Here is a 27,019-nt window from a genome sequence, read left to right on the forward strand (position 1 = left end):
TTTTTGAACTCCCTTTTGGACAAACCAGGGCAGTCTAAGCTCTCAAACTTGTGTGATTGCTCCAGCTGCCTTCTTTGAGCACCTAGATGCAGGAGATTATAAGCCTGACCCTTAGGCAGCAGCTTGAAAGTATGCAGTGAAACCCATTTGAGGAGAGATTGGGAACTGGGCATTTTGCTTGTTTCCTCGACACCGAGCCCTGGGGGGATAGCTGTGGCAAGTACTCTCATGCACTATCAGTTAAGAACTGCTTCACTGTTTGCTACAGTCCTGTGGGGCTTGTGAATGCAAGCTCAGTTGGCTATCAGATTCAGTTGTCCCTTGGGCAGCATAAGCAGAAGATGGGATGCCGGGCATGTGCACAATCTCCTTCTAGAGACAGGTTGGCAACCTGGTGTACAGTTAGAGGAAGCTGGAAGAAAGAAAGTGGCATACATGCTTACCAGCTCCCCCGGTGCCATGGAGGATCACAGCCAGCCCCTACATGTGTGAAGCTAGACCCTTGAAGACAGACTCTCAGGTTGCAAAGTATAGAGTCAATCCTCTTCCAGGAAAATACTGGGAGATGGGCATTTTTGCTTTCTCCCTCTGTGGTGAGGCCCGTTGGGACAGTCACATGGAGTGCTTATGCAACCGTTTAGAACGGCTTCTATTTTCTATGGTCCTGTGGATCTTGTGGATACATGTGCCATTGGCTTTCAGAGGTAGACATTTTTTTTAGGCGGGGTTCTGTCTCTTGAGTGGCAGGGGTGCTAAATTTTCAGTCCAAATCTTTGTTCATCACGGAGGAGCTGAGAATTGGGGATTTCCTTAAAATTGTATGACACTGTACCAGGGATAGTGTTTATGGAGAGAATGTGTCTCAGCCTTTCCTACCCATTTTGATGTGGGTATTTTCTTAGTTGCCTGAAATATAAGAGTCACACAGCTACTTTCTGCATTTCTTTCATAGGACTTGCTCCGTGGGTGCATCTGTGGGATGAAGGACATTCAGGAGCCTTCTCTGTTTCCATCTTGATCCCTCCAACTAAGTCAATCTTGATGAGTTGGGTAAGTAACAACCCAATTAATTGAATATTATAATTGTATTTTAGAAATATAATTCTTTTCTTAAGCTTACTTTTAGAATGTTTGTTGCTACTGTATAGAAATACAGAGATTTTTGTATATTGACTTATATTTTGCAACCCTGCTAAACCCATTGATTAGTTTTCAGTTTTTTTAAATTAGATTTCTTAGGACTTTCTATATATAAAACCATCTTTCTCAATCTGGATGCCTTTTATTTATTTTTCTTGCCTAACATCCCTGCTTGAACCTTTAGTACAATGTTCAATAAAAATGATGAGAGGGACATCCTTGTCTTGTTAATAATCTTAGGGGAAAATCACTCAGTCTTTCAATATTAAGTATAATATTAATACAGTCTTTCTTTCGGTACTTAATTGATTTCACATTTGGGAATCCTATGGGCATAGTTTTCAAGAAATAGCTGTTGATTGGCCCAATGAAACAAAAATCATTCGGCTTTTGAAAGTCAGTTTCTTAAGGATAAATGAATAAGTCAATAGAATTCATATTAATAAACTATATTATAGCCGAAACCGGTTTGGCTCAGTGGATGGAGCGTCGGCCTGCGGACTGAAGGGTCCCAGGTTCGATTCCGGTCAGGGGCATGTACCTGGGTTGCGGGCACATCCCCAGTAGATGTGCAGGAGGCAGCTGATTGATGTTTCTAACTCTCTATCCCTCTACCTTCCTCTCTGTAAAAAATCAATAAAAAATATATTAAAAAAAACAAACAACTATATTATAATGTAGATATGTACAAATTACTGGCCTAGTCATGTGTTACAATGATACCAATTACATATGGTAAAGCTTGGTTATTTTTAGTCAGAATGATGATTATATCACCCAATACAAGTAAAGTATTTTTCTACTCCATATACTGTTAATTAGTCATTATACAGATAACTTACATATGCTACCATCTATTAGGGCTGTTTATGACAGTCTGTAATACCCATTAGGATGTTATAGTTATTAATTCTTTTCATTTTGTATTGGTTTGTGAATCTCAGGAATTTATTTCTGGCATGACAATGTATAATGTATTAATTTTCTTTTTCTGAATTCCATTGTTTGAAAAGAATAGATGTCAATATCTGCTTTTTGCCAGAATCTCCTTATATAATGTCATTGTGAATTCAGACATTTCATAAGCATGAGATTTTTTTTGGTTTTATAGTGATTAATACGAGAATATACTAGTTTTAAGATTTACATATATTTGAATTTTTATAAATATATTAGAATATTCAGACTCTGGGCCTTCTAAAAATAATGAAAAGCATTAGTCAAAGTTTCTCAGTAGCTTCATGATAATCCCTTAAGTAGCATAATTATACTTTATTCAAGAAACACAATACAGTAACTGTTTAGAGTCTATTGCTGCATTTTAATATCTCAATTCCATAATGAAACTGAGGTCACTAACCACAGAAAATTCCTGTCTCAATATGTGATGAAGATAGTGGATACATTGCAATCTCTTTGCAGCCATTGTTTCTTTTCTTTTTTCAAGGACAATATCCTTAACCAAAGAAATTGGTGGGAAAAGTGAAAAAGAAGAAAACATTCTGAACTTCTCTAAGATATACCACTTTTGAGAACAAGCCCTTGGGGCAGATGGTACTCTAATAAAGGAGAATATCCCTCCGCATGGCTAGTTCATTCCCTATACAGCAAAGTTAACAAGAAATACCAAGTGAGACTTGCCAAGAATTTAAAAAGACTTGCCTTAGGTCATTAAAGATTTCATACTAATGCATATATCTGATTTCAATAACCAACTACATTTAATATGAGAGAAACTGACATAATTTTTAAATAATTTGAGTTACAATACAAAACTTTCTTAAAATAGCCATTTCAATCTTGTTTTTCTTAAAATTAGAGGACATGGTTTGCCAGTTTCCATCATTCTTGTAATACCTCTAAGTATTGGCAATCTCTTTTTATTCACTTTATATTATCATTTCATAAATGATAACAACTTGTATTTATAATTCAAGTCCCAAACAAAATCCTGGGAGAAAAACCTAGTGTGTTATTTTTAGAACGGTCATTTTAGACTATCCTTTATAATTTATTTATTAATTTTTATTTAAACAAATTCTTTATTGTTGAAAGTATTACATATGTTTCCTTTTCTCCCCATTGTCCTCTCCCAGCCTGCCCCTGCCCCCCAGCCTTGGCCTTCACCCCTCCCTGCCATTGTCTGTGTCCATTGGTTATGCTTATATGCATTCAATTTTTTAGGTTGATCTCTTATCCCCCCTGCCCCCCCCACCCCCTCCCTCCCTTGCCTGCCCTCTGAGGTTTGATGGTCTGTTTGATAATTCCCTGTCTCTGGATCTATTTTTGTTCATCAGTTTATGTTGTTCATTATATCCCACAAATGAGTAAGATCATATGATACTTATCTTTCTCTGACTGGCTTATTTCGCTTGGCATAATGCTCCCCAGGTCCATCCATGCTGTTGCAAATGGTAAGAATTCTTTCTTTTTTACAGCAGCATATTATTCCATTGTGTAAATGTACCACAGTTTTTTAATCCACTCATCTGCTGATGGGCATTTAGGCTGTTTCCAAATCTTAGCAATTATAAATTGGGCTGCTATGAACACAGGGATGCACAAGCTCTTTCTGATTGGTGTTTCTGACTTTTTGGGATATATTCCTAGGAGTGGGATTACTGGGTCAAATGAGAGTTCCATTTTTAATTTTTTGAGGAAACTTACACTGTTTTCCACAGTGGCTGAACCAGTCTGCATTCCCACCAGCAGTTCCCTTTTCTCCACATCCCATCAGCAGTTGTCATTTGTTGATTTGTTAATGATAGCCATTCTGACAGGTGTGAGATGATACCTCATGGTCATTTTATTTGCATCTCTCATAGTGTTTAAACATTTTTTCATATGTCTCTTGGCCTTCTGTATATCCTTTTTCAAAAAGTGTCTATTTAGGTCCTTTGCCCATTTTTTTGTATTGGATTGTTTACCTTCCTTTTGTTAAGTTGTATGAGTTCCCTATAAGTTTTGGAGGTTGAACCCTTATTGGATGTCACATTGGCAAATATGTTCTCCCATCCAGGAGGTTTTCTTTTTGTTTTGTTGATGGTTTCTTTGGCTGAGCAGAAGCCTTTGATTTTGATGTAGTCCCATTTGTTTATTTTCTCCTTCCTTTCTATTGTCCTAGGAAATGTGTCAGTAAACAATTCTACGAGCTATATCTAAGATTTTGCTGCCTATGGAATCTTCTAAGATTTTTAAGGTTTTCCATCTTCTGTTTAAGTCTTCTATAAATTTTGACTTTATTTTTGTGTATGGTGTAAGTTGGTGGTCAGGTATCTGTCCTCTTTTCCCAACACTATTTATGGAAGAGACTGTCTTGAATTCATTGTATGCTCTTGCCTCCTTTGTCAAATATTAATTGAGCATAATGTCTTGGGTAGATATCTGGGCTCTCTGTTCTGTTCCATGTGTCTGTTCTTATGCCAGTACCATGCCGTTTTGAGAACAGTGGCTTTGTAATATAACTTGATATCTGGTATTGTGGTCCCTCCAACTTTGTTCTTCTTTCTCAAGATTGTTGTGGCTATTTGGGGTCTTTTTTTTTATTCCAGATGAATTTTTGGAGAGTTTGTTCTAAAAGTGTGAAATATACTGTTGCTATTTTAATGGGGATTGCTTTGAATCTATAGATTTCTTTGGGTAGTATGGACATTTTAATGATGTTGATTCTACCAATCCATGAACACGGTATGTTCTTCCATTTGTTTATGTCTTCCTCTATCTCTTTTTTTTCCCCCAATGTCCTGTAGTTTTCCAAGTACAGGTCTTTTACTTCCTTAGTTAAGTTTATTCCTAGGTATCGTATTTTTTTTGGTGTAATGTAAAATGGAATTTTTTTTTTTAGTTTCTCTTTCTATGAGTTCATTATTGATGTATAAAAAAGCCATAGATTGCTGGGTATTAATTTAGTATCCTGCTACATTGACAAATTCATTTATTAAGTCTAGTAGTTTTTTTAAGGAGTCTTTGGGGTTTTCTATGTACAATATCATGTCATCTGTGAATAATGACAGTTTTATCTCTTCTTTTCCAATTTGGATGCCTTTTACTTCTTCTTCTTGTTTGATCACTATGGCTAGCAATTCCAGTACTCTGTGGAACAGGAGTGGTGAAAGTGAACATCCCTGTCTTAATCTTGTTCTTAGGGGAAATGAGTTTAGTTTTTGCCCATTGAGTATGATGTTGACTGTAGGTTTGTCATATAAGGCTTTTATTATGTTGAGGTCTGAGCCCTCTAATCTCACTTTGCTGAGAGTTTTTATCAAGAAAGGGTGTTGGGATTTATCAAATGCTTTTTTTGCATCAATTGATATGATTATGTGATTTTTATTTCTCAATGTGTTTATGTGATGTATCACATTTATTATTATTATTTTTTATTTTTTTATTTTTTAAATATTTTATTGATTTTTTACAGAGAGGAAGGGAGAGAGATAGAGAGTTAGAAACATCGATGAGAGAGAAACACCGATCAGCTGCCTCCTGCACATCTCCTACTGGGGATGTGCCCGCAACTCAGGTACATGCCCTTGACCGGAATCGAACCTGGGACCTTTCAGTCCGCAGGCCGATGCTCTATCCACTGAGCCAAACCGGTTTCGGCACACATTTATTATTTGTGGATATTTCACCATCCTTGCATCCCTGGAATAAATCCCACTTTGTCAGTGTATAATCTTTCTAATGTAATGCTGGATCTGATTTGCTAGAGTTTTGTTGAGGATTTTAGCATCTATGTTCATCAGGGATATTGGCTGTAATTCTCTTTCTTTGTAGTGTCATTATCTGGTTTTGGGGTTAGGGTAATGCTGGCCTCATAGAAAGAGCTTGGAAGTGTTCCTTCCTCTTGAATTTTTTGGAATAGTCTGAGGAGGATAGGTTTTAGTTCTTCTTTGAATCTTTGGTAAAACTCCCCTGTGAAGCCATCTGGACCAGTTTTTTTGTTTGCTGGCAGGTTTTTGGTTTCTGCTTCAATTTCATCAGTTTTCATTGGCCTATTAAGGTTTTCTGATTTTTCCTGATTGAGTATTAGAAGATTGTATTTTTCTAGGACTATCCATCTCATCTAGGTTTTCCAATTTGTTGGAATAGAGTTTGTTCGTAGTATTTTTTTTTTTTTTTACAATCCTTTGTATTTCTATGGGGTTGGTTGTTACTTGCGTCTTTCATTTCTGATTTGTTTTTTTTTTTTTTTTTTTTTTTGGTCCTCTCTCTTTGCATCATGGTGAGCCAGGCTAGAGGTTCATCAATCTTGTTTATCCTTTCAAAGAACCAACTCTTGGTTTTATTGATCTTTTGTATTTTTTTTTTTGGTCTCTATATCATTTATTTCCACTTTGATCTTTATTATTTCCTCCCTTTTGCTTACTCTGGGCTTTTCTTGTTGCCTTCTTTCTAATTCTTTAAGTTGTAGGATTAGATAATTTGTTACCAGTTGTTTTTTGTTGTGGTTGTTTTGTTTTTGAGGTAGGCTTGTAGAGCTATGAACTTCCCTCTCAGGACTGCTTTCACTGTGTGATTTGGATTGTTGTGTTTTCATTGTCATTTGTTTCCAGGATTTTTTTTTATTTCTTCTTTGATGTTTTTAGTAACCTATTGTTTAATAGCACGCTATTTAGCTTCCAAGTGCTTGATTTTTTAAAATTGTTTTTTCAGTTGATTTCTAATTTTATGCCATTGTGCTCTTAGAAGATGCTTGATATGATTTCAATCTTCTTGAATTTGAAGAGGATTTGCCTGTGTCCCAATATGTCGCTTATTTTTTAAAATGTCCCGTGTGCACTTGAGAAGAATGTACATTCTGTAGCTTTGGGGTGAAATGTTCTGAAGATGTCAATTAGTTCCATCTCATCTAGTGAGTTAAAGATTGCTGTTTCTTTGCTGATTTTTTTTGTCTAGAGAATTTATCTCTTGATGACAATGGGGTATTAAAGTCCCCTACTCTGATTGTATTGCTGTCGATCTCTCCCTTGATACCCTCCAGAAGCTTTTTTATGTATTTGGGTGCTCCTGTATTGGGTGCATATTGCCAGAGTTATATCCTCTGGTTTTATTGATCCCTTTAGTATTATGAAGTAGCCTTCCTAATCTCTTTTTATGGCCTTCACCTTGAGGTCTATTTTGTCAGTTATAAGTATCTGTACTCCATCTTTTTTTTCATTTCTTTCTGCCTGAAAATTTTTTTTCCCATCCCTTCACTGTCAGTCTGTATGGTCCCTTGTTCTGAGGTGGGTTTCTTGTAGACAGCATACTAGTATATATGGGTCATGTTTTCTTATCCATTCAGCCACCCTATGTCTTTTGATTGGAGCATTTAAACCATTTACGTTTAAGGTTATTATTGATAAGTACTTATTTGTAGCCATTTTTATTCTTTATGCCTGTTCCTTCTATTTCTTCTTTTTATAACAGTCCCCTTTGCATGACTTGCTTGTAATAAGCTTCCTTAGCCTTTTTTTTTTTTTTTTAATCTGTGAAGCTCCTGATTTCCTCTTCAATTTGGAATGATTGCTTTGCTGGATAGAGTATTCTTGAATTCAGTCTCTTTCTTTGTATCACTTTGTGTACTTCATTCCATTCCCTTCTGGCCCGATGTGTTTCTGTGGAGAAATAATTTGATAGTCTAAGGGAGATCCCTTGTAGGTAACTTTCTGTCTCTCTCTTTCAGCCCTTAAGATTCTCTCTTTGTCTTTAACGTTTGCATTTGTAATTATGATGTTTCTTGGTGTGGGTCTTTTTGGGTTCATCTTGTTTGGGAACCTCTGTGCTTGTGTGACCTTTTTCTTCCACAAGTTAGGGAAGTTTTCTATCATTATTTCTTCAAACAGGTTTTCTAATCCTTGCTCCTCTTCTTGTCCTTCTGGCTTCTCTATTATATGGCTGTTACTTCATTTCATGTTGTCCCAAAGCTCCCTTAAACTCTCCTTCTTTCTATTTTTTTTCTCCAATTGCTGTTCAGATTGGGTGTTATTTTTCTATCCTATCTTCTAACTCACTGATTCAGTCCTCTGCTTCTTCTACTCTACTATTGAAACCTTCCATTGTGTTCTTTATTGCAGCTATGTCATTCTTCATCTTCTCTTGTTTCTTACACATGGTGAATTTCTCATCCAGACTTTTGAGCATTCATATAACCATTACTCTGAATTCTTTCTCTGACAAATAGCTTGCCTCCATTTCATTTCATTTCATTCCTTTTCTGGCAATTCTTCATTTCCTTTTCTTTGTTGATTGTTTCTTTTTCTCCCCATTTTTGCTGTCTCTTTCTGGCTCTGGGAACTCTGCTTGGGATCCGAGAGGTTGAAGCTCCGAGTGGTCCAATGATTCAGGACTTGCTAGCCCAGAAGCAGGGTCTGCCTTGAGTTTCATACCTTTTTGTCTCTGCTCTGAATTGTATCCCACTCACCCATGGCTCTGGTCCCTTAGTTTCTGCTTCAAATACTTGGGGCTGGCAGGGGCACCTGCACAGTTCCTGTGGTGTGTGATTCCCTGTGAGGGCCCAGAGCCCTCTGGCATGCAATTCACTGTGTGGCCCCAACACCCAAGGCAGGATGGCACCCTAGGTCCCTCTTCCATTGCACCTTTAGCGTGGTCCTGTGACCTGTGGCTGGGTGCACTGGTCGTACCGGAAGCTCTGTCCTGAGTCTCGGGTTGAGCATGCACCAACTGAGGGCTCTCTCCTGGGGCAGGGTGGAGGGTGTGCTGGACTGCAGCTTTGTACTGGGACTGGGAATGGGGCAGAGCAGTGGTTCAGCTGGAGACCTAAAGTGCGGGATCTTGGGATGCTGGGTCTAAGCTCCAGTGAGGAGGCGCAGCTTGGGAGGTCTCTCCGGTGTGCACTCACTGCAGATGTCTGGAAGCCCACGGTGTGGGTATCATGCTACTCCCTGCAAAGGTATGGTGGTGGTCCCACACGGGTTATGGCTAGCAAGCAACTCCCCTGCCCTGGTTCATGGCAGTGTTGGAGGTCAGTCTGAGGATTGATGTTGCTGTGATCCTGGCCTCTGCTACTCCCCCTTCAAGATGGTGTGGGTTCTGTGCCAAAGCTGTGCAGGCCTAGGAGTGCCTGTGGTGGTAGCAGGGCCTCCCCATCTAGGAGAGCTAGATCTCCAGTCCCCGGGACTCCTGTGTTATCTAACTGCCCCTCAATCATCCACACTCACACCACACATGTCCACACACGCTCCTCTCACTCCTTTCCTCCGTCACACTTTCTCTCTCCCTGCTGTCCTGTCGGCAGCCATGTTGATCTCTGGCAATCTTTATTCATAGAGTGGCATTTATCATCGATACAGAGAAAAGGCCATTATTTAATGTGGAGTGATATCATAGTAAAGCAATCATTGTAATTATCTTTAAAGGTCATTTTGGCAGATAGCAAGCTAATCTGCATCAAATATATTGAATTCTACATTAGAAATATAATGATCTTTGAAATAAAAATAAAATCCTATGTAACAAAAACTTAGTAAGTAATATAGTAACAATTCTTCAACTGATTAGTAAGTAATATATTGCAATCATTTATTGGAACATTATTTTGAGGCATAGTTGAAATAATCTTGAATGCTTGAGAAATTCTTATGGAAAATAGAAAATAAAGAGTTCTTACCAAGTTTGCGATGATATAATGGTAGCCTTTAACATGCTTTCCAACACTCACAATCTGTGAAGATATAAGGAAATAAGAGAAACCAATTAAATTTTACTGAATGATTATATTTTTAACAATAAAATTTTAACCTTTTTAGCATAATTCCTTATAGAAGCTGATGAGAAAATGACATGAATTATCCAAATGAATAGTTTACATATTTATATTTATAAAAGGCTAAGTGACAGTCCGTCCGACTGACCAACTGGTTGATACATATGACATGCACTGGCAATTTAAAAATAAACATTGACTCGCGCATGTGTGACACATATAAAGCTCTCGCTGGCACCAATTGCATGTGTGTGTTTTGAGCAGTCATTGTTGATCGTGAATTTGGTTGTTATTGTTGACATTCTGAAGCTGAAAAAAAGTGGAGATTTTCACACCTATTTGAGGGATGATTCCATTGATTTAACGGATGATGCCAAAAAGGAAAATTTTCCCATAGAATTTCTTAATAATATTACTCCTTTGGGAATGCCTTGTCATAAATTTAAATTGAAAGTAGATGCAATCATCATGCTACTGAGAAATATTAATAGTAAATGGGGTCTTTGTAATGGCACTAGATTTATTATCACAAGATTGCGACCTAAAATAATTGAAGCTGAAGTATTAACAGGATCTGCGGAAGGGGAGGTTGTTCTGATTCCAAGAATTGATTTGTCCCCATCTGACACTGGCCTCCCATTTAAATTAATTTGAAGACAGTTTCCCATGATGCCAGCATTTGTGATGGCTATTAATAAATCACAAGGACAAGCTCTAGACAGAGTAGGAATATTACTACCTGAACCCATTTTTGGACGTGGTCAGTTATATGTTGCTTTCTCTCGAGTTCAAAGAGTGTGTGACATTAAAGTTAAAGTTGTAAATACTTCATCACCTGGGAAATTAGTCAAGCACTCTGAAAGTGTTTTTACTCTTAATGTGGTATACAGGGAGATAGTAGATAAGTTTAATCAATTTATCAGTCATTGTTTTTATCAATGTTGTTTTTATATCATATTTTTGTTGTTTTTGTATCATGTTTTGTTGTTTTATATCATGTCTTTGTTGTTGTATCATGTTGTTATTGTTTATTTATTAATCAATTTATATATTATTTTCATAAACATTTTACTAATTTTCTTTCATCTCTGACACTTCTATTATAGAGAAAGGGCGAATAGCGATATTAAAATATTTCTCCTAGGAGAAACCAAGATGGCGGCATAGGTAAATACCGGAAATTGCTGCCTCCCACCACAACTTCAAAAATACAACGAAAAGACAAAATGGACATCATCCAGAACTACAGGAAGGTTGGCTGAGTGGAAATTCTACAACTAGCAGGAAAGAGAAAAGCACTGAGACTCAGAGGAGGTGCAGAAGTAAAGTGCAGAGGTACAGCATGGATGGAACTAGAGAGCATTATACTAAGTGAAATAAGCCAGTCAGAGAAGGATAAATACCACATGATCTCACTCATTTGTGGAATATAATGAACAACATAAACTGATGAATAAGGACTGATCCAGAGACGGAGAGGCATTGATTGGACTGTTGGGCCTTGGAGGGAAGGTAGGGGAGGGTGGGGGTAAAGGGGAAAGATCAACCAAAGGACTTACATGCAAGCATATAGGTCTAACCAATGGACACAGACAATGGGGGGGGGGGTGAGAGCATGAGCGGGGGGGGGGGGGGGTAGGGGGTAATGTGGGGATAAGGACACATATATAATAATATCTTAATCAATAAAAAATATATTAAAAAAATATTTCTCCTAAATAATTTTCTTTCAATGTGCACGAATCTGTGCACCAGGCCACTAGTATTTTTATAAAATATATACTAACATAAGAAGCTTAAAATGATTTTGTTCCAAAAAGTTTAGATGTACTTAATTTACTGATAATTTATAGAAGTGCACAATAAATTGTTAGATGTCTTCAACTGGTAAGAATCATTTTCTGAGTAGATTGGATTACTGTTGTGAGGAGCAAACAATATATTTCTAAGGTCAATTTCTGTTTTCAGATACCTCTAATACCACATAACAGTTAATTCTCACTTGCACATGGGTATAGCAGTATTTTATTATAATAAAGAAAATAAGGAGAAGACATCATCAAGGTACTTTCTCTCTCCTAGATTCATTTTTTTAACCTAAGAATGTTTTTTAGGAAGTTTTAGGAAATTAGAGACACAGACATTTTTAAGAAAATTAATAATAGGATTTTTTAAAAAGTACAACTGAATTTCTGCACTAAAAATTAAAACTCTTATTTTAAAACTGAAAAATTCCTTCCAGAGAAAATCTAATGACAGTTAATAGTGAGCAGCTTTATAACCTCATTGGTCACCTCAAATGTAACAACACAATATAAGATTTTCATGTACTTTCATCATAAAAAAGAGAGTAAGTTATGTTTAGCATTTTATTATCCTCCAAAAATATTTCGTTGTAAATTAGTGACATGTATAAAATACAGGAAAACCCTATTTAAATGTTCTTATCATTTTAATATCCTCTAAAAACACTTCTTTGTAAATTAGTGACTTGTGTAGGAAATACAGGAAAACCCTATTTAAATCCTAGGAATTGTGCTGGGAAACAGTTTTGTGCACATGGCTATCGGTGAAATGGAATCACTGCTTATTTCATCTTTTCTTTTGGCTAAGACCTCCTCTTTGTCTTTAAGTGTCTGTATTTTCACTACAATGAGTTTAAATTTTTACTTTTTAATTTTTGTTTATATCGTTCAGGATTTGTTGTGCTTCCTGACTATGAGGATTGCCCTTTAACAATTCTGGGAAATTCTCAATCAATATCCCTTAAAATGTCTTCAAATATTTTATTGTGTGTGTTTACTCCGAACAGATACTGCAGTGTTGGTATTACAAGCCTAGGGCCACTTCTTTAAAAAAATATGTTTTTATTGATTTTAGAGAGAGGGAAAGGGAGGGGGATGGAGATAGAAAGAAACATTGATGTGAGAGAGAAGCATCAATTGGCTGCCTCCTGCATGCCCCCTGACCAAGGATGGAGCCTGCAACCTGGGCATGTGCTCTGACTGGGAATGGAACTGGTGGCCTTTCAGTACATGGGACGATGTTCAACCAACTGAACCATACTAGTCAGGGAAGTAGGGCCACTTTTATAATAATTTATCCATTTCTATTTGTGTGTATAAATTCTTAATACAAGCTGTCTGAAGAAGACTGTGATGTCAAATTCTCATAGAATATATCTCCCTCACCACACTAAGCCCAGGCCAAGACAGAAAACACTTAGTTGACTCCTTGTATAGATAATAGATTTTCTTCTATTCTTTTATTGGGGTGTTACCCTTCAATAGTCTGGCTAACTATGAGATCTTAGGTATAATTTATTGCCTTGACTGAGTCCACAGTTCCTGTTCTTGGGTGAGTATTAAATTCCCAGTCAGGCTACCCAATCTGGCAACTTCCTTTGGTGCAGTCATCTTTCATTCTTGGCCCCTGAAGGTTTTCTTTACTTTCTTGGAAGCTCAGCTATGCATTTAAAATGTTTTACACAGCATTTTTACATGTTTTGTATGTCAGATTTATCTTGTCCACAATTTACCTAAAACGAATTTCCCTTGACAATCTCACCATAAAGATGCAGATAAGCAATAAATAGATGAGATTATAAAGAAAGTTTAGTAAAGAAGCAGCTTAATTAGTCATTATAATGGGTCACCCAAAACTGAGTGATTTATCATGGGCAGAGAAGCCCGAAGCTCTCTTATTGTGGGGCCATCTCAGATACAGATTATGCAAAAGACAATTATCAAGACACATGATGGTTGGTACTCACCTGGGAAACTGCATTCCATTCCGTTTACTAGAAATTCCTACTATTTGACATGAGCAGGGATTATTGCCACTGGGCCACCCATAATTTATCTCTTACTGATTCATCATAACTTTCTTTGTTGTGGCTATTTAAGACTTTTTGCACTCTCTAAGCTCCCAGGCAAATCCTGTCTCTTCTTTCTCAACACCCTTAGCTTATGATTTCTGTGTGGCCTCAAGTCAATATATTATCTCTGCTTTTGTTTAAATTCACTTTAAAGTGTAATACTTATAATGTGAAACCAGTGGAAATTCTGCACTGGGTATCTTTGTAAAGAAACCATTATCAGTTCTAGATTGCCTGGCAAAGAACTATAATAAATTAAAAGTTATGTAATACATTTTCAAGGGATGAGGACTTAGAGAAACCACAAAGAACCAAAAGTGATAAGAATCCTGGCAGCAAAGGCCTTGTAGAGCTTGACATGCATCCACATTCTGGGAACTGAGGGCCCCAGGGAGCAGTGATCTGCAGATTTATTAACCTGGCCGGTGATGCTAGAAAGAATACCATTTCTGCTGATCCAGCTCCAGGCTGGGAAAAAAACAAATGTGCTGCACACATTGTTGCAAAGACCTCATTGCTTGAACACTCACCACCCTTACCTCAGGTGGTCATAGTTTAATGCAAGATCTTGGTCCTTCTGCCAACTATCTACCACTTGATGAAAGTTTCTTTGTGAAAAAAACCAATTTATACTCCATAGTAAAGAATCCTATACCTAGAATGTCAATTATTTAAGTAAAAAAAATGATTGGGTAAAATTGACAATGTCATTAGTGTTGTTTTACATCTTTCATCATCTCAACCGAAGTGAAGACTATTTTATGTAAAAAAAAAAAATCTGAGTGACTTGAATTTGGATGTAGTCCAAACCTGTGTCTCTGTATATCTGATGTTATTCTTTAGGAAGAGGGAAAAGAAACAGCTTGAGGTGAATGACATGAATATAAAATAGCATTACCTTTATTCAAGGGTTTTGGCTGAGTTGTCAAGGGAACACAATGCCTAGGATGATGACTGGCTGCAAAAATTAATTATGGCCTTTTAAAGACAGAGAAATGTAGGAGTAAGAAATCTGCATTTTTATTATTTATCTTCTTAGAAGAAACAGTTTGAAACTAGACAAAGAATAATGATGGAGTGCCTAGAGTAGAGTTCTAAATTAGGATGGGTTAAGAAGGACATACAGGTTATTCTGATCATATGCTTTCAAAAGAACCCATCTTTACAAGAATAAAACACTTAGGAAAAGTGATTAATTGATTCCTTCACTTACTGTTTCTTGTTTGTTTTTTAGGAAATAGCCATGGTGTTGGACTGATTTCGTTCTAAAATCAAGCTTATGTACATCAATAAGGTAAATGCCTGATGGCATCACTGCAATTGTTTTATTAACAAATTATGGCACAAGGACTGGGACTTTTACACCTTTATTTATTTATTAAAATTAGAGAAAAATAAATCCAGGACACTTTTACATCTTGACTCCACCTTTACATAAAGGTAGGTCAGCAAATGTCTCTTATGTATACGTTTATAGGTAGAAACTTCAAGGATTATAAAGATAAGTAAGTCAGTGCTGCTGTTACACGGATGCTTATTATAACTGCAATAGAAGGCAAAGTAAAGGAAGTGGTGTGGGTTTTAAGGAAAGATGGTATCATTCGAATGGGAGAACAAGGACATTTTTAAGAGAGAATAGATCCTATTAAATATTGATCAGATGAATAAAGAAGTTAATGAGAATATAAATGTCATAAACACTAGTACATTATGATCAATTTGAGACTTGAAAATGAGTAAAGTTTGGTCTTCAATCCACAATCAGATTTAATGTTAAACCTTTATGTGTCAATGGTTCATACAGTATTCAGGTTTCTTTTGAGAATAGAGCTGATATGTATTACCTGAAACTATTATTATGAAGCTGTGATTGTTATATTGAGCACTGTCTTCAAGCTAAAGACCTGCAATGGCACACGAGTACAATATGAATAATTTTGGTCTCCCTCCCTTTTTAAAAATAAATTTTTATTGATGAGAGAGAGAGAGAGAGAGAGAGAGAGAGAAACATCAACAAGAGAGAAACATTGATCACCTGCCTCCTGCACGCTCCTTACTAGGGATGGAACCAGCAACTCAGGCATGTGCCCTGACTGGGAACACAACCAGCAACCTCTTCATGCATTGGATGATGCTCAACCAACTAGCCACACCAGCCAGGGGCTTGGTCTCCCTTTTTAACTAGATTTCATGTCAGCTGGAAATTCCTCTCCCAGTTATCATGTTACAGAGAATTCAGTGACATGGAGAAAACAGTACTACCTATTTGGTGTTAAATGTTGGACATTTATTGTAATGAGGGCAGTCACTCTCACTGATCCTTTTCTTCTCCAGAAATGTCAAACTCCCAAATGTCCCCCGAATGTTGATTTTAAAGATGCTTCAAAATATTTTATTATATCCAAACACAAAAGCATTGGTTTGTTTAGTTAGTTTTGTTATAAAAAGAAAAACATAAGGCACTGGGCTTTTGCAAACAAGCTGTGGACTTAAACTACAATCTCATAAGATAACAGAAGGACCCTTAGTTTGGAGCATATGATGCACCGATAGGGAGAGGAAAGTAAAGAGCCAAGGCCAAACAGAACTAAGGCTGCTTTTTAGTGTGAGAAGAGATTTGGGGAGAAGATAGAAAATTAGTCTCATCAAATATTTTAAGAGAAAGAAGTACACATATGCATAAACACATGTGTATATATGTATATATGTACTTTTTATCCCCTCCAAACTTGGAGATGTTAGAAATTATAAAAGCTTCTAATTAGGACAAACTCTTTTCTAAGGGAAAGAGAAGGGAAGAGAATTGCCTATAAAGGTAGTGGTTACTTCTCAAAGTAGCGATCTTTCTCTCACCAGAACTTCCCAGGAGGAGCCGGCTCATGGCCACTAAAAGATGTTGAGGTAGAGTTCTCTGGGCTCTAAAATCATATACAGACTTAAAAATGCTATGACTGTTGTCAGTCACTGTAAATAGACACTACTGGTACCCTGCCCATGCTTTTCCTCTTACCATGTCAAAGCATACTTGCTCAAGATTTGTAACTGCCAGCACCTGAATTTCCTTAGGTCAGGGTCTTCTCTGATTTCTAGAACCCCCTTTGCCTTTGGGGGTGGGGTGGTGGTGGGGAGATCAGGTCAGAGAGCTGGGGGATTAGTCCCTTTCCCCGCAGCAGCCTCATACAGTAACTGACAGGAGCTGGTGCAGAGATACCTGCTCCACCAGTGAGATGATTCTGACATCTGGTTCTGCACCAGCTCCAGTAATTAGTTTACACTAATTTCACATGAGATTAAGCCCCTTTCACCCATAGTAATTTGCTAGATAAATGCACCTTTTATTGGCTGCATTTCTCCACTCTGCCTCAAATGTGTTTTTCACTTAACAAATCAATTAATTACACATAAACCCTTGTCTGAAGGTCTGCTTCTGGGGGAAACCAAGCCAAGACAGTTTCCAATGTAAAATAAGTTACCAGTGTGGTCATGCAATCTACAACATAAAGCACACTGTTGTTGCCTGTCCCAGGCTTTTCACCTGTTATATACTGGGTCCCTAATCTCTATGTATAATCAGGAACTCAAGTTGTGCAATTTACTTTTATTTGAATATCTAAATTTGGTTTACAATGTTTATTATCTTATATAGAGAAATAGGAATTAATCAGTATTTTTATTTAATAAATTATTTATATTCCTGAAACATGATTTCCCCCTTCACACGTTCTTATGTTCTTTAAGGATACCCATTTTTAGTACTGGTTTGCTATTGTTTCTTTATTCAGCTTTAATACAAATAATAAAAATAATTCCTGGAATTGAACATGGTGGCCAGCAGGACGGCAGTGAGGGAGAGCGTGTGAGTAAAGGAGTGAGAGGGGCGTGTGTGTACATGTGTGTGTTGTGTGTGGGTGAGTGAGGGACATTAGATCCCCCAGGAGTCTCAGGGACTGGCGGAAAGGGCTCTCCTGGACGCGGACCCCTTGCTATTGCAGAGGGCACTCCCAGGCTGGGGATTGAGCCCGGAGCCCATGCCACCTTGAAGGGAGTGCAACAGAGGCCAGAAGTGCAGCAACACCAACACCCACACTGTCCCCGGCCACCACCAAGCACCTGCGCGGTGAGCTGCTTGCCTGCCACCCCTGCAGTGAGGGGCCCCTACCTCGCTGCTGGCTCCCAGTAGTGATTGCAAGCCAGAGAGACTTCCCATGTTGCACCTCCCCACCATCAGGACCCCATGCACCCAGTTGCCATACACCAGGACCCGGCGCTTCAGGAACCCCCACATGACAGCACCTGATCTCTGTGCCAGCACCCCATGTGCCAGGACACAGCATGACAGATACTGTGGCCGTAGACACTGTGTTCCAGGTCCTTGTACCCAGAACTGGAGCTTCAGAGACCCTGCATACCAGGACCAAGCACACCCGGTCACAGTGTCTAAAATCGATGCTTCCGGGACCCCTGCACACCCAGTTCCCATGTGGCTGGACACAATGCTTCAGGACCCCACATACCAGGACCCCTAGTGCCCAGATGCTCTGCTCCAGGACCCTGCTGGAATCACACACCAGAAGAAATATGCACATGTCCCCGCCCACCTGAGCACCTGCAGTGGAAAACTGAGGAGCTGGATCCATAGGGGAAAGGAATACAACTCAGAGCAGAGACAAAGGCATGAGACTTAAGTCAGACCTGGATTCTGGGCTAAGAAATCACAGAACATTGGACTGCTAGGGGCTTCAACTTCTCAGACCTCAAGCAGGTTGCCCAGGGCCAGAATGGGATCGCAACTCACAAATCATAGAAACTAATACAAAACAGACAGTAAAAATGGGGAAACAAAGAAACAATACCCAAAGGAAAAGAAATAAGGAATCACCAGAAAAGGAATGAAATGAAATGGAGGCAAGCTATTTGTCAGAGAAAGAATTCAGAGTAACGATTATAAGGATGCTCAAAAGGCAGGATGAGAAATGTGCCAATATGTGTAAGAATCAAGAGGAAATAAAGAATGACATATCTGCAATAAAGAACACAATGGAAGGTTTCAACAGTAGACTAGAAGAAGCAGAGGACCGAATCAGTGAGTTAAAAGACAGGATAGAAAAATAACACCCAATCTGAACAGCAATTGGAGAAAAAAATTAGAAAGAAGGAGGAGAGTTTAAGTGAACTTTGGGACAACATGAAATGAAGCAAAATCTGTATAATAGGGGTGCCAGAAGGGCAAGAAGAGAAGCAAGGATTAGAAAACATGTTTGAAGAAACGAAAACTTCCCTAACTTTGGGGAAAAAAGGTCACACAAGCACAGAGATTCCCAAACAAGATGAACCCAAAAAGTCCTATACTAAGACATGCCATAATTATAATGGCACATGTTAAAGACAAAGAGAGAATCTTAAGGGCTGCAAGAAAGAGATGGAAAGTTACCCACAAGGGATCTCCCATTAGACTACCAAATAATTTCTCCACAGAAGCACATCAGGCCAGAAGGGGATGGAATGAAGTATACAAAGTGATGCAAACAAAGGAACTGAATCCAAGAATACTCTATCCAGCAAGGTTATCATTCCAAATTGAAGAGGAAATCAGGAGCTTCACAGACAAAAATATGCTGAGGGAGTTGATTACCAGCAAGCCAGCAATACAGACATGCATAATGGACTGTTGTAAAAAGAAGAAATAGAAAGGGAAGAAGGAACACAGACATAAAGAATAAAAATGGCTACCAATAAGTACTTATCAAAAATAACCGTAAACATAAATGGATTAAGAGCTCCAATCAAAAGACATAGGGTGGCTGAATGGATAAGAAAACGGGACACATATATATGCTGTCTACAAGACTCACCTCAGAACAAGGGTTCACACAGACTGAAAGTGAAGGGATGGAAAACATTTTTCAGGCAAATGAACATGAAGAAAAACAGCTGGGGTAGCAATACTTATATCTGATAAAATAGTCCTCAAGATTAATGCCATCACAATAGATAAGGAAGGCTACTTCATAATACTAAAGGGAACAATTCAACAAGAGGATATAACTCTGGTAAACATATATGCACCCAATGCAGGAGCACTCAAATACATAAAAAAACTTCTGGAAGGTATGGAAGGTATCAAGGGAGATATTGACAGTAATACAATCAGAGTAGGGGACTTTAATGCCCCATTGACATCACTGGATAAATCCTCTAGACAAAAAATTAGCAAAGAAATATAAATCCTATATGACTCACTAGATCAAATGAAATTATTTGACATCTTTAAAACATTTCACCCCAAAGCTACAGAATATACATTCCTCTCAAGTGAACACAGGACATTTTCAAAGATAGACAATAAATTGGGACATAGGCAAAGTCTCTTCAAATTAAAGAAGATAGAAATTGTAGTTGATTTTTAATTTTATGCCATTGTGATCTGAGAAGATGCTTGATATGAATTCAAGAACATAGAAATTGTATCAATCATCTTCTCAGATCACAATGGCATAAAATTAGAAATCAACTACAATAAAAACAATGGAAAAAATCAGAGTTGGAGGCTAAATAGCATGCTATTAAACAATGAATGGGTTACCAAAGAGATAAAAAAAAAAAAGCATCCTGGTAACAAACGGCAATGAAAAAACAACAATCCAAAAATCTATGGGACACAGTGAAAGCAGTCCTGAGAGCGAAGTTCATAGCTCTCCAGGCCTACCTCAAAAAACAAGAAAAAATGAAAATAAATTATCTAACCCTACAAATCAAAAAATTAGAAACAGAGCAACAAGAAAAGCCCAGAGTAAGCAGAAGGAAGGAAATAATAAAATAATATCAGGGCAGATATTAAAGACATAGAGACCAAAAAAAAAACCCCCCCAAAAACAAAAGATCAATAAAACCAAGAGATGGTTCTTTGAAAGGATACACAAGATTGATGAACCTCTAACCAGGCTCACCAAGAAGCAGAGAGAGGACCCAAAAAAAATAAAATCAGAAATGAAAGAGGTGAAGTAACACCTGACCCCAAAGAAATGTAAAGGATTATGAAAAAATACTATGAATAATTCTATTCTAACAAACTGGACAACCTAGACGAAATGGAAATATTGTTAGAAAAATACAAGCTTCCAAAACTCAATCAAGAAGAATAAAAAAACCTGAATAGGCCGATAACTACTGAAGAAATTGAAGCGGTAATTAAAAATCTTCCAGCAAACAAAAGACCTGGTCCGGACGGCTTTACAGGGGAGTTCTACCAAACATTCAAAGAAGAACTAAAACCTATCCGCCTCAGACTATTCCAAAAAATTCAAGAGGAAGGCACACTTAGAACCTCTTTCTATGAAACCAGCATTACCCTAACCCAGTGGTTCTCAACTTTCCTAATGCCGTAACCCTTTAATACAGTTCCTCATGTTGTGGTGACCCCCAATTTAATTATTACAAATTGAACATAATTAAAACATAGTGATTAATCACAAAACTAATATGTAATTATATATGTGTTTTCCGATTGTCTTAGGTGACCCCTGTGAAAGGGTCATTCGACCCTTAAAAGGGGTTGCGACCCACTGGTTGAGAACCGCTGCCCTACCCCCAAAATCAAATAAAGATACTACAAAAAAAGAGAACTACAGGTCAATATCCTTGATGAACATAGATGCTAAAATCCTCAACAAAATTCTTGCAAATCGGATCCAGCATTACATTAGAAAGATCATACACCATGACCAAGTGGGATTTATTCCGAGGATGCAAGGACTGTACAATATCGGCAAATCAATAAATGTGATACATCACATAAACAAATTGAGAGACAAAAATCACATAATAATATCAATCAATGCAGAAAAAGCATTTGACAAAATCCAATACCATTTCTTGATAAAAACTCTCAGCAAAGTGGGAGTAGAGGGCTCATACCTCAACATAATAAAAGCCATATATGACATACCTACAGCCAACATCATACTCAATGGGCAAAACTAAATCCATTTCCCCTAAGAACAGGAACAAGACAGGGATGCCCACTTTCACCACTCCTGTTCCACAGAGTACTGGAAGTGCTAGTCATAGTGATCACACAACAAGAAGAAATAAAAGGCATTCAAATTGGAAAAGAAGAGGTAAAACTGTCATTATTTGCAGATGACATGATATTGTGTATATAAAACCCCAAAGACTCCATCAAAAAAGTACTAGACTTAATAAATGAATTTGTCAATGTAGCAGGATACTAAATTAATACCCAGAAATCTATGGCTTTTTTATACATCAATAATGAACTCATAGAAAGAGCAACCAAAAAAAAAAAACAATCCCTTGCCGAAACCGGTTTGGCTCAGTGGATAGAGCGTCGGCCTGTGGACTGAAGGGTCCCAGGTTCGATTCTGGTCAAGGGCATGTACCTGGGTTGCGGGCACATCCCCAGTGAGAGATGTGCAGGAGGCAGCTGATCGATGTTTCTCTCTCATCGATGTTTCTAACTCTCTATCTCTCTCCCTTCCTCTCTGTAAAAAATCAATAAAATATATATATATATATATATATATATATATATATATATATATATATAAAACAATCCCATTTACCATTGCACCAAAAATAATTAAGATACCTAGGAATAAACTTAACTAAGGAGGTAAAAGACCTGTACTTGGAAAGCTACAGAACATTGAAAAAAGAGATAGAGGAAGACATAAACAAATGGAAGAACATACCGTGTTCATGAATTGGTAGAATCAACTTCATTAAAATGTCCATACTACCCAAAGAAATCTATAGATTCTAAGCAATCCCCATTAAAATACCAACGACATGTTTCACAGACTGAACAAACTCTCCAAAAATTCATCTGGAATATAAAAAGACCCCAAATAGCCACAACAATCCTGAGAAAGAAGAACAAAGTTGGAGGGATCACAATATCAGATATCAAGCTGTATTACAAAGCCACTGTTCTCAAAACTGCCTGGTACTGGCACAAGAACAGACATATAGACCAATGGAACAGAACAGAGAACTCAGAAATTGACCCAAGCCATTATGCTCAATTAATATTTGACAAAGGAGGCAAGAGCATACAATGGAGTGAAGACAGTCTTCAATAAATGGTGTTGGGAATATTGGACAGATACATGCAAGAAACAAAACTAGACCACCAACTTACAGCATACACAAAACTAAACTCAAAATAGATAAAAGACTTAAACATAAGATGGGAAACTATTAAAATCTTAGAAGAATTCGTAGACAGCTAAATATCAGACTTACCTCATAGCAATATGCTTACTAATACATCTCATAGGACAATGGAAACTACAGAGAAAATAAAGAAATGGGACTACATCAAAATAAAAAGCTTCTGCACAGCAAAAATAAAAAAAAAAAAATAATTAACAAAACAACAAGAGAGCCCACTGCCTGGGAGAACATATTTGCCAATGTCATATCTGATAACAGTTAATCTCCAAAATTTATAGGGAACGCATACAACTTAACAAAAGGAAGATAAACTATCCAGTCAAAAAATGGGTAAAGTACCTAAATAGACACTTTTGAAAAGTGGATATACAGAAGGTCAAGAGACATATGAAAAAATGCTCAGTCACTAATCATCTGAGAGATGCAAATCAAAACAACAATGAGGTACCATCTCACACCTGTCAGAATGGCTATCATCCAGAAATCAATAAACCGTAAGTGCTGGTGAGGATGTGGAGAAAAGGGAACCCTTGTACATTGCTGGTGGGAATGCAGACTGGTGCAATGACTGTCGAAAACAGTATGGAGTTTCCTCAAAAAATTAAAAGTGAAACTCCCATTTGACCCAGTAATCCCACTTCTTGGAATATATCCTAAGAAATCAGAAACGTTAATCAGAAAGAACATATGCATCCCTATGTTCATAGCAGCACAATTTACAATAGCTAAGATTTGGAAACAGCCTAAATGCCCAAGAGCAGATGAGTGGATTAAAAAACAGTGGTACATCTACAAAATGGAGTACTATGCTGCTGTAAAAAAGAAAGAACTCTTACCATTTGCAACAGCATGGATGGACCTGGAGAGCATTATGCTAAGTGAAATAAGCCAGTCAGAGAAAGATAAGTATCACATGATCTCACTCATTTGTGTGGAATATAATGAACAACATAAACTGATGAACAAAATAGATCCAGAGACAGAGAAGCATGGAACAGACCATCAAACCTCAGAGGAAGGGGAGGGGAAGGGAGGGGGTAAGAGATCAACTAAAGGACTTGTATTTATGCAAAGAAGCATAACCAATATACACAGACAGTAGGGAAATGAGGGCCTGTGCTAGGGGGCTGGAGTGGGTGGGGAGAGGTCAATAGGGAAAAAAGGAGACATATGTAATACTTTCAACAGTAAAGAATTAAAATAATTCCTCTAGTTTCATCCTTTCAGATCACAGATTGTAGATACCTTTACATACACCTCTCTCCCATTTAGGGCCCTACAAGTGATATGATTTGAACAGGGTGGTAGAACTATGAATGGAAAGCAAATACTGAAAACCAGGTGTTTAATTCCCACTCCATTATACTCCACCTCATCAGGGTAACTGCCAACAGTACAGAAAAGCACACAGTAGAATACACCTGTATATTCTTCTCTCTGACATTATGGTGGTTTGGAAATTCTATATCCATAAAGCTTGAATAATGTTATAATTCTCATTATGTTAACTCTGAATATCTCTTAGTAGAGATCCATTTCAAGTTAATAGCATTTTAATTTAGTGATTTTAAAGTATTTGCAAAGAGGCACAAAGTATTCTGTGGATTTGTAATTATTAATTTGGAACACACAGAACAGCTTGAAAGAACCAATCAGTAGCATGCTCTTCTTTAATTGTAAAGACATTTTTTAAGAAGCAATATAAAAATCATTCTAATGCGATATAGGTGAAGAGGTTAATCCTCTGCTTTCATTAACAAACACATTAAATAAACATGAGCATTAAGTGATAAAGCTGGGACTCCAGCCCAGGTCTTTTGAGTACAATTTTTTTATGTTTTATATTGTACCCTGTTGCCTTCCTTAGGCCATAGCAACAAAAGAGACATGTTTCTGACCAATATTAATCTATCTCTCATAAGAACAAAATGAATAAAACAGATCTATGTGAGAGTGACCTCTTTATCACATTAGTATTTGATGATGTCCAACTTGTTTATGAGAATAACTAGATTTCTCTTCAAATAATCTCCTGTCTGAACATATTGCTTATTTGAATAGCAGCTTATATGCAAGGTACTGCTAATTCCAGTTTGCACTAGAATGGGTCAGGGAACACAGATGGAGAATTAGGAGGTAAAATGTAACCCATCCACATCTAGGTTTGAAAATTCTTTATATATACATATCAAAGCTAATTAGCATAAAAGCTTAAATGATTTGAATTCGGTTTTGTACAGCTTGTATTTTAGTAGGTGTATATTTAAAATGATAGCTCAAGTACATATCCTAAATTTAATGCCAATGCAACTCAATAAAAGAAATAATTTTATTTACATGACAAGCTCAAAGTGATCAATTAAAAGTTCAACTATGTATGGTATAGTTCATTGTTAAATACATTTTATGATGTTCTCTTTGAAAATGGGAACTCCGTAAATAGTAGGACTTAGAGTTAACTTTCTATCCATCAGAATATCTCATTTCTTGAGATGTTCCTGATTGGGTATGTCATCACTGAAAAATACCTTGGCTTATACAGAAAATTTGAGGGGGCATATTTCTAAGCAAATAAATTGTTAAGAGATGACTGTAAAATGTTCTGTGATCACATTTGCAGGTAACACTGGGTTAAATAAGGTTTAAGAAGTTTTTTGCTATATAAATTTTTAGAGATTTTAACATACTAAAGTACACTAACTCCCAAGAGCCCGATAGAGTGTGCAGTTCTGTACAACAGTTTTTTAAGGTTGGTTAAGGTCATCCTTCTTATAGCATTATCTTCACTCACATCTTTCCTTAGCTTTAACGTACATTTCAAGCATTAGTCGTTTTAATGGCATGTTCTTATTTCTCCTCAGTGTTGATCATTTGTACCCACAGAAAAGACACAACCTAAACCACCTGAAGCATATTTAAGATAAATTCTGTCCATAATTTTTGAGGTAGCACCTCACTATTTTGCAACTTCAGCTAGTAACTTTTAGGTCATGAGTTTCTAAATTTGCATGTTTGTAGTTATATTCAACAGTTGAAATTGTGATTAAGTAAATATATAAGGCATTTGGATGCAGAGTTATTTCTCTTTTATTGCAGTAGTATGTTTTCTTTGCATTTAAATGTATGTGTTATGTCCTACTTCGGACAATTTGGTATGAGAGGCCAGCTTCCTATGAAGTGGCTTCAGAGAGAGAGGAAATAGATATAAGCAGATAGACTGTCTCAATAAAGAAGTAAAAGCTTTTCTGAATAAATGCTTCACATTTGTTCAAATGATTAACTCCAAAATCACTTTAAAAAACAAACAAATGAAAGGTCATAACTGACAGAGAAAAGGCAGAAAAAATATACCTCTCCCTAATAAATGGAATTCTCCTATTGGGTGTTGGTATGTAATATTTGCATAGCAACTTCACTGGGTAGGTCTTTTACCCATATTATCACATAAGACAGTAGAAATATAAAGATTCATAATGACTGACAATACTGCTAACTGTATAAAAATAAATTTTGTTGTTTTTTTTTTAAACCCCAGTCAGATCAAACTTCACAAAATTGTAATAAAAATAATAGAGACTTTGAATGTGAAGTAAAGTATATATCATGATGTTTGGCAAAGTAGCCATTTAATAAATGCACCTAGTAAACAATATCTCATTATCACTACTTGGATATCCTATATAATAAAAGCCTAATATGCTAACTGTCCAGTTGTCTGGTTAGCCGTTCAATCAATCAAAGTATAATATGCTAATGATATGCTAAGGCTGCTAAACCGCTCGCTATGAGGTGCACTGACCAGCAGGGGGCAGACAGTCAACTGGTCAACCAGTTGCTATGATGTACACTGACCACCAGGGGGCAGACGTTCCGACCTGTAGGTTAGCTTGCTGCTGGGGACCCGCCGATTGGGACTGGAGTCCTCCTGCAGTCCCTTCCCAGCTGGCCAACCTCCTGCATCCCTCCCTGGCCCCGATTGTGCACCGGGGGCGGGGGGGGGAGGGTGTGTCCCTCGGCCTGGCCTGCGCCCTCTTACAATCCGGGACCCCTCAGGGGATGTCAGAGAACTGGTTTCAGCCTGATCCCATAAGCCAGGTCAA

At 37.4% G+C, this 27,019-nt stretch overlaps 1 protein-coding gene across 10 annotated transcripts in view; it reads right to left on the minus strand.

The window, feature by feature from the left end:
• GRIA4 (glutamate ionotropic receptor AMPA type subunit 4) overlaps nt 1-27,019 on the minus strand; it is a 433,261-nt gene that overhangs the window by 98,241 nt on the left and 308,001 nt on the right. For all 10 annotated transcript variants that reach the window (XM_070426004.1, XM_070426006.1, XM_070426005.1 and 7 more), the window contains one exon: nt 9,752-9,805. In XM_070426004.1, the coding sequence (XP_070282105.1) occupies nt 9,752-9,805 (54 nt within the window). The remainder of the gene's footprint in view (nt 1-9,751; nt 9,806-27,019) is intronic.

The sequence above is a fragment of the Myotis yumanensis genome, unplaced genomic scaffold (assembly GCF_028538775.1).
Source record: "Myotis yumanensis isolate MYYU_CA2020_CCGP unplaced genomic scaffold, mMyoYum1.0.hap1 SCAF_10, whole genome shotgun sequence".
Taxonomy (NCBI): Eukaryota; Metazoa; Chordata; class Mammalia; order Chiroptera; family Vespertilionidae; genus Myotis; species Myotis yumanensis.